Source organism: Sebastes fasciatus, chromosome 20 (genome assembly GCF_043250625.1).
Source record: "Sebastes fasciatus isolate fSebFas1 chromosome 20, fSebFas1.pri, whole genome shotgun sequence".
Classification (NCBI taxonomy): Eukaryota; Metazoa; Chordata; class Actinopteri; order Perciformes; family Sebastidae; genus Sebastes; species Sebastes fasciatus.
The window spans coordinates 512,634-525,058 of record NC_133814.1 but is presented as its reverse complement, the minus strand read 5'-3'; the positions used below and the strand labels follow the sequence as shown (position 1 = coordinate 525,058).

Below are 12,425 nucleotides of genomic sequence, written 5' to 3'. Positions count from 1 at the left end.
TGAATTGTTAAATGATCTCCTCAATGTTGATGCGATGCAACATTTCACAACGAGACTTCTCTGAGTGAGACACACAATAACTAACAGACCGGATCAAGCGGAAGGTAAGAAAAAGGTTTAATTTCTCTGTAGGGTCCTCTCCATAATGTTATCAGACACTAATAATAACAGTCTGAGCCTGTCAGTGGCAACAACAAGCACATTGGTTGCCGCTAAAGTCCGCTAAGGGTGGTTGTTATTTGTTTACGGTAGTTATGTTGTTACGTTTGTAAGTTATAATGTTGCATTATCATTTCAACACAGACCATAATGTTTTTTCTAACCTTCACCAAATAGTTTTGTTGCCTAAACCTAACCAATCCTTTCACAACATTAACCATGGGTCATTGTGCGTTTATGAAAGCGTGATACAAGGCTGATATGATGCATATTCATGAAGTGTGTTTTTGGTTCAGAAACGTGAACATTCAGTGTATCTGTAGTTTGCAGTAACGTTAAATGCCAACATATTTTCCAGCGACTGGGTTGAATTTTGTTGCCTGGAGCGCGTGGCGGCTGCGTTACCTGTTGTTTTTTAATTTCGGCGTCCGTGTTAACAAGTTAGAGCAGCCACACTGCCCGCATCTCACGCGTGCCGCGTGTTTCACAGCAACAACAGACAGTGAAGGTGATCTATTGACTGTATATTGACATCATACCAGCAATACTTTACTACAGTTTCGATGTCTATCTGTAGAATATGTTAAGGAGATGAAAAAAAAGTAAAGACTTATTTTTAAATCAACACTTCCTGCTTTCATTTCGAAATAAAAGCCCTGAAGCGTTTTTTTGTTAACACGAGGCTTTTATTCTGAAATATGAGCCGGACAGTGTTGTAGAACACGCAGTGACTTGGAGAGCTCCGTGAATGAATATACTACGTAGTTTTAATGGTGGATTGTTACTATTATTTACAAATTACCACACGTTTCTTAACCTTTCTCCGTCTAAAATAAATATAAATAATATTTATAATGAAATTAAATGACCATTAAAAGGAAAACTCTATGTAGAAAGAAAGGGCTGACAGCAGCAGCTGCAGCAGCAGAAACGCAGCCGACACGCAGCTGAAATGCAGCTGAAATGCAGCTGGTGTGAACACCCGACGTGTGAATCACGCAGCCACCACGCCACGCAGCCGCCACACGCTCCTGACGTTCCTGGTGTGTCCCAGGCTTTAGTTGACGTAAACTAACGTTGAGGAGTTGCCCCGAGCGATTACATTACAGCCCGTTTAGCGGCTGGCGGCTGCAGCGTTCTCCCTCAATATTGGACCACTTTCAAAAAAAGTGCTGTCCCCATTAGTCACTGAGACATAAAGACATGGGAAATAGAAGTGCGGAAGTAAAAATAACTCAACGTTGACTTTTGGTTTCTGTGTAAAAGTCCTGTGTTTGTTTGACCCAATCCCCTGTGTGGACTTTCTCGCTCTTTAAACTACATCAGTTGCTCTGAGCATCTAATACCGACACTGATGGGTTTACATTGGAGTTAGTTGAAAGCCCTGTGCGTCTCACACGGACACTAAAGGGTGCGTCGGTGCGTCGGTATCAAGATGCCGAGGGCCACTGATCAAGCATCGGTATTTGACGAGTTGGCAGTGAGAACTGGTTTATACATATAAGTAGCATATAGCTAGACCACCTGCACCTCTCTAAAAAGGGAGTGTTTGGTGTGTTAACCCTGTCAGAGAAACCCAGCACAAGTCTTGAAGTATACAACGGCAGGATCAAGCAGGGCTTCATCCCAAACGCCCCTCAGATCAAGACTTTAGAGCTGGAGATAGAACGAGGAGGATCAAAACTGAGACAAGCAGAAGAAGAAGCGGAGTTTAAAGGATGCGATCTCTATTCTAGAGCAGGTCCTCATTTCACTGTCTAGCGCCCCAGCAGGCCCCCCCTCTCTCTCCTCTAAACCATGCAGTCCCCTGCTCGGCACACTCAATTATTTATCAGCTTACAGACGCACCGAGGAGAGCAGAGAGGAGGGAGGAGGCAGCCGCCGCAGACCTCCTCTCTGCTCTCCACCGTTACCCCTTTCTTTCCTTCTCCTCCTCTTCAAAAATGACCATCCCTCTATCTCCATCCTTCCATGTAAAGCATGAATAATTAACAGTGATGACCCCGCATCACCTGTCCCCTTCTGCCCTGTCTTTGTCTCTGGTAAGCACCTGAATCCTGACCTGCACCTCCAGTGGCTTTCTTTCTCTCACAATCCTTTCCTCTTTCTCTTTTTCTTTTCCTTCCCTCCACCTCCACCTCCGATGCACCTGTTCATTAGTTCTGGCTAGTTGTTCTGCTTCCTCTCTTCCAGCCCCCGTTATCATCCTCACATCCCTCACACCGGAGGTCTTTGTTCTCGCCGAGAGTCTCCGAAGAGACAGATGGAAGTACTTTAACTCTGTTACTGTTGTCAGAGCGGCATCAAGGAGATCACTGCAACCTCAGCACTGTTTGTGTGTGTGTGTGTGTGTGTGTGTGTGTGTGCAGAAGCACTGCAGTACAACTAGCTCATAATATGTTAGTCTGAATACATTTAACAACGGAGACATTTTCAGTTTAGCTTGTTAAATTTGTGATAAGCATGTGCAGGTGTGCATGTATATGTGCACGTAAATTCCTTGTGTGTGTGTGAGTGTGTGTGTGTGTTTACAGTATATTTGCGTCTCAGAAAAAGAGAAAGAGAAAGAGCGAGAGAGAATTGGTAAGCAGCAGTGATGAAGAGGAATTGCTAATGTCAACTGCTCTGGCTGCTGCCGCGGTATCAAAGCTCCCTGCTCGCTTCATATGTGCAGACAGCCACCAGTAACAGACTCCCCATCATTAACTACTGTACATCAGACCGGACTGAGAGGGGGAGAGAGGCACTGACATAACAGGAGGAAAACACGATAGAGCGAGAAAGAAGGCCTCAAAGAGACAGAGAGGAGAAGGAGCAGGTCACCACGGCGCTGTTACCTGACCTCTGTTCTCTCACTCCTCCTCTTCTCACTTATTTACTACAGTAGGACGGTTTTATTACCGACACTTGTGTCGGTAATAAAACCTTCCTTCTTCATCATTTGTGGATATTCAAACCCCATCGTCTGCAGCAAAATGTGGAAAAATGTGACACCAAAATTAAGCAAATGAAGAGTATTAGTAGTAAAGCAGGTGTTCTTTTGCCAGCAGCCAGTTAAAGGCAGCGTGGCGTGGGAGGGAGGAGGCTGGCTGCTCCAATAACAGCTTTTTGCATCTTTTAAGCGATGTAATCTGAACAATGTTTCAGCAGCTTCGCCCTCTGATGGGCGCTTGCCTACAATTAGAACTCTTAAAGCAACACTGAACCCAGGGGTGTCCTTCTAAATAGGGTAAACTGAGCCGGAGGGGAAGAGAATTTACATTCAGACTTACTTCTCACAACAACATCGTGTTGAGTTTTAAATTCTGAAACTCTGAAAATCTTGAAAGCAACTGAAAGCTATGGGTTGTATTGAATCACAATGCAAAGCTGGTGCTAAATCAATGAGCCAAAGCCTTAAGGTTGGCTGTTAAACAATACACAACATCCCACATCAGCAGTCAAAGAGCACCGACAGCTTGGAAACACACACTTGACTTGATGGGCACTCCAGACAGCCGGGGAGGAGATGCTGGAAACCTCCTGTAGGTGTGCAGCGGGCTTCATCAGCCGAAGGTCAGTACATGCTGCATGGCTGTGTTTCCAGCTCCACGCTGAACATCAATAAAAAGCCTCTTTTACACACTTTCAGCTGAATCGCCTGTCTAGGCCCAACTCCCAGGACAGGCACTGCGGAAACACACACTCGCACTCACACGTGTGCTCACACAGTGTGATGGAGCTGCTAATCCACATGATGTTTAACCCTGATAATGGGATATAGCTCAAGCATGCCTGGAGCCAGATACGTGGCAGACGTATACTTCACAATGATGGGTGTATCACTTTCTATGCTGACTTTAGAATTTATTAAAGAATGACTTTGTTTACCTCCAGATAAACTACTGTACATGCTGTGTGGAAGCAGACGTGGATACGGGATGTGATCCATTCCCGTTGCAGTACAAAATATCAACTCTCTGATTGATCATTGGTTTCAGGATTATGTGAGTTGTGTATTGAGTGTTAGATTTGTGTAGAAGGTTGGAGTTCCTCTTTCTCATAAAATCCCAGCGATTCTTTCAAATCAAGAACTGCAAAAAGAAAAGAGAACGATGCTGCCTGTGCTGTGTTAGGGTCAGTGTATCTTTTGGTCATTAAATTTTCCTTTCCCAAACGGATGTTAAAAAACAAAAAATTAGTGGTTATTGGATTTTCGTTTTAAAATACAAAAAAATAAAATTGAAATACAAGACGTTTTTCTTTCTCAGGGTCAAAAAGGGATGAACTAAACTTCAAAAACGGGTTGACTTTCATTTTCTATTTAAAAAAAAAAATTAAAAAATCACCAGAAGACAAACAAAAAAACGCGTAAAAGAGTGTGTCTCAGGGAAGTACACATGACTGCAGAAAAACTAACTTCGTACAGTGTGAAAGATATTGACAGATTTGAACTTCCCGGATCAATAACTCATAACTTAAACGTTGTTAAAACACCAATGAGGGCTCTTTCTTGCCGTAATAAGGTAGACAACGAGCTACAACCTCAATTTAATCACAACGAGCCGTCCTCCGAGCTGGACACATAACATTGGTCTCTGTGCAGCCGGCTGTGAGACGAGTGGTCAGGGACCGTCTACAAAGTGCAATGCAGAAAAGAGATGCTATAAAAATATTCAATAATTTCAGTCATATGCAGTGTAGTACCATCAAAATTACTTCACGCATCAATGGTCTCCTCATAGTTTTACTAAAACACTTAGTTTGGACAAATATACTTTTGCATAATTTATGGTGAATTTTTAATGGGAAAAATATTCAATAACTTCAGTATTATACAGTGTAGTAGTATCAAAATGTTTCTCTGAGACATATTTTTGTATTGTTTCTAAAAACTACGTACTGATCCATGTCCATCACCTTCAGTTACACAGCTGCATCATCCTCATACGGGCTCTTAATTTGTAAATGACAACTTCCGGTCGCCGAATATGAAAATATGACAAAACGGGTGTTTTTTCGTTTCTGTCTTCCAGTGATTTTATTTTTTGTTTTTAGAAATAGAAAAATGAAAATCAACCCGTTTTTTAAGTTTAGTTCATCCCTTTTTGACCCTGATAAAGAAAAATGCCTTGTATTTCAATATTCATTTTTGTATTTTAAAAGGAAAATCAAATAACCACAATTTTTTTTTTTTTAATATCCGTTTGTGAAAGGAAAATGTAATGACCAAAAGATACACTGACCTGTTAGTCATGTCTGAATAAGTGTCAAAATCTCCTTTATGTTAAAGTGATGACAGCAATCTTACAGAATTAGACATATTTCTACACTTCCATCAAGTCTGACCTGAACGTTGTCAGATTCATTTACAGCCTACAGCAGCACCATTAAAGGGATTTTTACTGTCACAAAGACAACCGCATTGCTGTCTGTTTTCCTCAGAGCCTACCTCGCCTACTATGTTTAGCGTCACGTTTTATATTCAAATATGTGATGTTGTAATTCATTCCTGAGTAATCCCAGCCAGCAGCACGGGGACTCTGCCTTGCTGCAACTGACACAACCAGCGAGCTTTATGCAAATGAATGTGTGATGATGTAACTGATATGGAAATGAGCATATGACATCATCTAACGACTTTTAGCAACTTTTGGAGCTAGTGCTAGCTACTTTGAATGTTCCATTGGAGAAGAGTTATCAACACTGCATTTAGTTTTCCACGTCTTCTTCCTTCATATTATAACTCAGCAGTGATGCTGCTCACGTTCACCGGGGGACAAATACCGCAGGACCATAGTCTTTGTCTGAATGATCTCATCCTGTACTTCAGCAGAAGCCATTAACATTACATATTCATGTCTGAAAAGACTATATGATCAATAAACGCCTCACCTAAAATGCAATCTGACCTGACAATAATACAAGCTTCACTTGCTGAAAAGTTATTACCAGTTTGGGTTTACTTTGACAAACTGTCATGTGATGTTGCCATGCTTTAAAAAAAAGCAATTAATCACTGTTATCATCACCACATATCTCTCTGCAACACCTCATTAATGTGCTTGTTTTGATTTTGTGTTGGAGATTCAGAAATTGGAGAGCTGTGGGTGACAGTTATAATTATACAAGCCTGTTTTCTAAATGAATATTTTGTTTAATAAATCAAACAGACTGGACCTCCGTAGCCTTTGATTAAAGAAATAAAGCGCTACGAGGTGTCTGACGCTAGCACAAGAGGCGTTTTCACACTTCAGTCTTTGAAATGTCAATCAAACTGGGTGGGAGAGTATATGTTTCATTATCTGTGAGGGGACTAGAAGCACTGCCTCATCACACAACAATGTAAATAACATCAGCTGTGAGATGTGTCATTATACCAGTGATAGAAGTGCAGGCAGTGATTTGAGCCACAGTGTTGGATCCTTTTAGTCCAGAGGATTTCTACCACTTTGGAATAAGAAATACATAAACTAATATTTGCTATCTGTCATGATCACAATATAGATGAGGTTCTACTGCATGTCAGCTGTTTTTGTTTTTAAACAGAGTTTATTTCTGAATTTTGTTAATACAACTCTGACAATCCACTGCACAAACAGGTTTGGACTGATAGATATCGCCCCCACCCATGACAATACCCAGAGGGCACTCCAAAAAAATAAGTGTACAAAATAAATAAATACACACAAATATACAAATAAAATAAAATAGTCATAGAAAAAAATAAATAAATAAACATAAATAAATAATGATTAATTGTTAGGGGTCTGGGACAGTACACCCTTTCATCTAGGGCACAAAAACAAGCACAGGAGTTAAGCCAAAGAGTTGAACACAAAGACAAATCAGGGGTCCTTCCAATGCTTTGTTTGAAATATTACTGGTCAAATATATAGTCACATATACTGTATATATATATATATATATACACTGTATAAAAACACACATACACCAAACTTTAAACCCACAAAGTTATCTGAGTCTAAGGAATCAACACGATTAAGGAAAGGTTGCCAAATCACTTTAAACTTGTTGACTGACCCTTTAAAAGTATACCGGATTTTCTCTAACTTAATAAAATATAACATATCTCTGAGCCGTTGTGCAAATGTTGGAAGGTTGCAATCTTTCCATCTAATCAGAATTTGTCGTCTTGCCACCTGCGTAGCAAAAGATCAAAGGTTTAGTTTATTGTTGTTTAAAGTAAATATTGCATGTGAAGTTTGTATGAAATGTTCTGATGCAGGTGTTTCACATCATGTTTCCCCCTTTTCTATCTCTCAATAATGTCAGTTTTTTTCATGTTTAAATCTGTTTAAATAAAACATATCTCATATGTTCAGTAGTGAAAGAGTAAAGGAAGCGAGGTACTGTATGGTGTAGAGATGAACAGGACAGGCGCTGTCAGTTATGTGAGCAAAATGAAATGTTCTTTTTCTTCCAGCGTCCTTCATGTCGACAAACTATTCAATACCAATGTAGAACATTTTGATTCATCTTTATGTGTGAAAACTGTGAGATGGAAATATTTGGCCTGTCAGATTATCTGGATGAAACAATGTGTTGTATAAGTAGCTTTTATATTGTAAATCTCTCTTCTGTTTTTATATAGGAACAAACATTTGTTTTATACTGTTATCTCCACATCACAAGTTCATTTTCTTTAGACTTTTACTTTGGAATATCTCTAAATTTGTACAATAAAAATGTTTGATTTTGTGTCTGTATGTAATCAGATGTCTTCAACTCAGATGCATCAGTCATTGTCAGGAATTCTCTTTTATTTATTTTTTTTCCAGCAAACAAAAATCAAATAATAAAGACAATTCCCTTTGTTCTTTTTAATTTATAAGGGACACAGGTCACATATTTTATGCTTCTTGTGAATATAATCCATTAATCATATTTCCATATATGTATTTTGTATATTGTTAACACCTTATTTTGCTTCTTTTTTTATTTACTTTTATTTAGTGACGCAAGACAAGAGAGGTAAAACTTGACAAGACAATAGTGTTCTTTTCATGGCCTGGGAGGCTTATGAGATGTCATGGTGCGACATTGTTATGATATTTTGTCTTTATTTGTATTTTTTTGTTTCCAGGGACAGGTTACCCTCCTTAAGTTGCCCCTGTACCCTGGGGAGGGAGCTTCTGTTGCCCCCGTACCCTGGGGAGGGGGCTTCTGTTGCCCCCGTACCCTGGGGAGGGAGCTTCTGTTCCCCCCATACCCTGGGGAGGGGGCTTCTATTGCCCCCGTACCCTGGGGGGGGGGCTTCTGTTGCCCCCGTACCCTGGGGAGGGGGCTTCTGTTCCCCCCGTACCCTGGGGAGGGAGCTTCTGTTGCCCCCGTACCCTGGGGAGGGGGCTTCTATTGCCCCCGTACCCTGGGGGGGGGCTTCTGTTGCCCCCGTACCCTGGGCGGGGGGCTTCTATTGCCCCCGTACTCTGGGGAGGGGGCTTCTGTGCCCCTGTCGGGAGAGATTTTCTTTCTTTTTAATTTAATTTAATTTCTTTAATTATTTTATACAGGACATCAGGCAGGAAACAGGGAAAGGGGACGATGGATAAATAGGTGAAGAAAAGGGGGAAAGAGGAGAAGGGAAAAAGGAGGAAAAAGAAACGGGCGAGAAGGAGTTAACAACTTATTCTGAACTGGATGTAGTCATGTGTGTATCCTTCCACTAACTTCACCAGGTCCGTCCCTGTCACCCCCCTACTGGGCCCTTTCAATGCATTTGAAGTAATAAGAGGAAACCACCTTTTGTTTTCTCCTGATAACAAGTTCATTATCTTGTGATATGGATAAAAAGAATAACTGTAATCACAGCCGGTTTCAGCTTCCGTAGTATTTGGTCACTTCTTTTGCTCTAGGCGAAAAACAATGAAGCCGCCCGTCTATTGACATCGTACCATAGCAGCACCAACACACAGAGGCCAGTACGCCACACACACAACACAAAGAACAACGCTCACAGTGTCAACAATAAGAAAGTATGCAGGCTGATCCATAAACACATAACGCACCCAACATGTCTGCATAATAACTCCAATACGAATACTTTACAGCACCATGTAGCCTTTTTATAAATAATCCAATTTCAGCTCCTCAAACAAAATAAAGCCAGTGCAAATCTCTCCTGTACACCACTTTCTCATGTGTCACACACACACACACACACACACACACACACAAGTTTCATCAGCAACTTAAACAACGACTGCAGAGCAGTAAATCTGACCTTTTCACATCTGACATCTGAGCGCTAACACCTGCTGCCTCTTTTGGAACAACGGCGGTGACGTTAGCCGTGCTAGTGGTCTCTTGGTTCGGGGGTACTGGACTTGAAGGTGCGCCGTCATCCTTGCTAACGCTCCCTGGATCAATATATCTTAACAACGAATCCCTCTGTTTTTGGAGTACTCAGTCAGTCAGTCAGTGTCATTAGGCCAGGCTACCATTGGCTGGTGAGAGCTGGGGGGGGGGGGGGGGGGCGGGAGGCTGCAGGTGCGACATGATTGACAGCAATTCATTGTGCTTACAGAACCCGTAACCTAGCGAGCCTGCAGTTACTGCTATTGGTTACTCTGCCATTTTGCTCATGAATAGTTGGCCCACATTTTACGGCCCTTGCCAAAGTGTGCTATTGCCTAATTCGCCTATATGGACGCGCCGGTGCTGTATGTAGTACGCACCAATGATTTGTCTTTCTTTGGAACATTAAAGTCAACTGCTGGAAGTCTGTGTATACTGTATATATGGCATCATTGTATATAAATCCCATGTGTGATGGACTACATCAAGTAATCATTTCATTCATTCCTTAACAACCATTGTCCACATTCAGAGCTTAAGCGACATGCACTCACACACACAAAGTTTCCAGGAGTGGGACCACTGCAAAGCCACAACAGCATCACATCACATACGGTACACTGCATTAAACCTGACACAGCCTGACAGACAGCGTTTGAAACACCTGAACAATGACATCATTGCTGTCTGAATCTCTAATCTTGACTCACACGCTCCTCTACAGACGGAAACACAGCCTCCCAACCTGTTGGCTGGCTCTAATCCTTTAGAAAAAAGATAGGCATAAAGTGTTCCCTACGTTCCCCTCCTGTGAAACCACATCCCCGCATTTAAGTGCATTTTACAATTCATCCAAAAATATCCCATTTTTACACATGACCTCCATTACTGAGGATAAGTAGAGTTTCTGCTGTAGCACCTAAAGTAAAATCTATAAGGTCAGACTCGTAAAACCAGACATCATGCTCTTGCTTACTCCAGCAGCAGAGAGGGAGCGTATCACTGGAACGGGGGTATACTTTATCAATGCCAATAAAAACGCTGGGTCATTAAAGGGCCGAGTGAGTGGGAAATGATATAAACCTTTATGCCTTGTCACTTTACTCACTCTCTCACACACACAGGCGGCAGATCAAAGAAATCCTTCGCTACGCACTTTCTGGTATGAGATGATAAAAACATGATAGGATCAATAAGCACACATCTCTGTGATCACACGCCGTATGTCAGCGTAGAGGACGCCTGTGGTATGCGTGCCTGGTCCCTCAGTAGTGTTCAGGAGCCCCCGCAGGGCCTCGGTACTCACCCAGAAATACATCATCATCTCGGCCGAGAGGGGACGGGAGACCAGGGGCTGGAAGACGGGGATATGCAAGGACACCGGAGAGGCCAGCGTTCTTCCTCTTTGTCTCTGTCTCTTTGTCTCTGTTGGTGTGTTTTTCAGTACGTCTGTCCTGTCGTGCACTGATCTTCTTCTTCAGTCACAGTGCCAGCGCTGCTCTGCTCAGTGTTATCTGACAGCCAGCTAACTGCCCCTGTGTTTGTGGCTTTGTAGTGGAGTCCCTTTTATGTGTCCCTTTGCCCCTGAAGACAGTCGGTCTTCGTCTCCTGCTGACTCTTCTGAAGCGGGACCTTGTCTCTAAGAGTTGCCACTGAGGCTCTCACGCTGCTTCTTCTCCTCCCTGAACCTTTTAAAAAACTCTTCTTGTGCTCCTTTGCTGAAGGGGTAGAGAAAGCGAGAGAAAGAGTAAAGAGAGGCAACAAGGAGAGAAAGTGCTGCGAGGCGTTGTTACTGTACCTCCCCTCGCTTATTGTTCTTCACTTCACTTCTCCTTCTTCTCCTGCTTCTTCTTCCTCCTCTTCTCCAACTTGCCACCCTTTCCTGCCTGCTCAGCTCTTCCTGCCTCCTCTTTTTCCTCTTTCTCTTTCTCTGACATATACTACAGCCTGTCTCCTCTCAGTCTGAGCGCCCTCTCTCTCCCTTCGCTTCTCTTCCTCTCTCGATCCGGGAAGCACCAGTCCAAGCAGCTCTGTTTGGAGGGGAGGCAAGTCTGAGACGTACTTTCTTCTACAGCGTTCCTGGGTGAAGAGCGCTGGAGAGGCTGGGGGGGTGGGAAAAGCTGGAGATCACCACAAGGTACAGTAGCACAGAGGCTTTCAACCGGTGAGATAAGTGCAGAGGGGAAGAAGTGTGGGGGAGGGGGGGGGGGGGGGGGGGCAGAGGAAAGGGAGAGAGGGAGAAAGAGAGAGAGAATAGAGGGAGGGAGGAGGGGAAGGAAAATGAGCTGGTGGAGGGATGCCGGTGTTGCAGACACACGCTGGGTTGTGGAGGACGACGACGGGCTGCGTACAAGTTGTTGGAAAGCCGACGGAGGAGCCGGAACGAGGGACACGAGGCGAGATGAGAGAGGGAGGAAAAGAGATGCAGCGAGCGGAGAGAAAGAGGGAGCAGCTTGGCTTGTTGTTGCTTATGGTAAAGAGCCAATGATACCAGCCGGTTTCATTAAGTTGCACTGGGAGCGTCGGGGAGGAGGAGGAGGTTTGGCAGTTCGGTGGTGGTGCGTGTGGGGGGTAAGAGGCAAGAGAGCCATCACAACAAAATACTATTCAGGGCACTGGTGTAACCTACCAAGAGGGGGGTGGGGGGGATGAAAACAGCTGAACTGGAGCTGCTGCATCTCTTCTTGTTGTTCTTTTGTTCCCTCCGTTTTCCTTCTCTGCAGAGGGAGGGGGGGGGGGGGGGGGGGCTGTGTGCTGGTGTTAATGTGTATGGATGGATGTGTGTGTGTGTTGGCTGGGCTGGTCTGGCCAACAGTAGTGCAGAGGGAATATTGTAGGCTGCCATGCTCAAGCTGTGCGCAAGTGTGTGTGTGTGTGTGTGTGTGTGCGTGCGCGCAAGTGTGTTTTGCATGTTTCACTCCGTAATATTAGTTTGCAAATGACTTGTTTGTCACTCACACACACACACA

General features: G+C 43.3%; 1 protein-coding gene across 9 annotated transcripts in view; it reads right to left on the bottom strand.

The window, feature by feature from the left end:
* The window catches only part of rbfox3a (RNA binding fox-1 homolog 3a), a 417,847-nt gene that overhangs the window by 242,019 nt on the left and 163,403 nt on the right, over positions 1–12,425 (bottom strand). Inside the window, exon 1 of one of the 9 annotated variants that reach the window (XM_074620480.1) lies at positions 10,763–11,514. The exons of the other annotated variants lie outside the window; for them this stretch is intronic. Coding sequence (XP_074476581.1) covers positions 10,763–10,780 — 18 coding nt within the window. The 5' untranslated portion in view covers positions 10,781–11,514. Of the gene's footprint in view, positions 1–10,762; positions 11,515–12,425 lie in introns of those variants that run through there. 9 annotated transcript variants of the gene reach the window in all.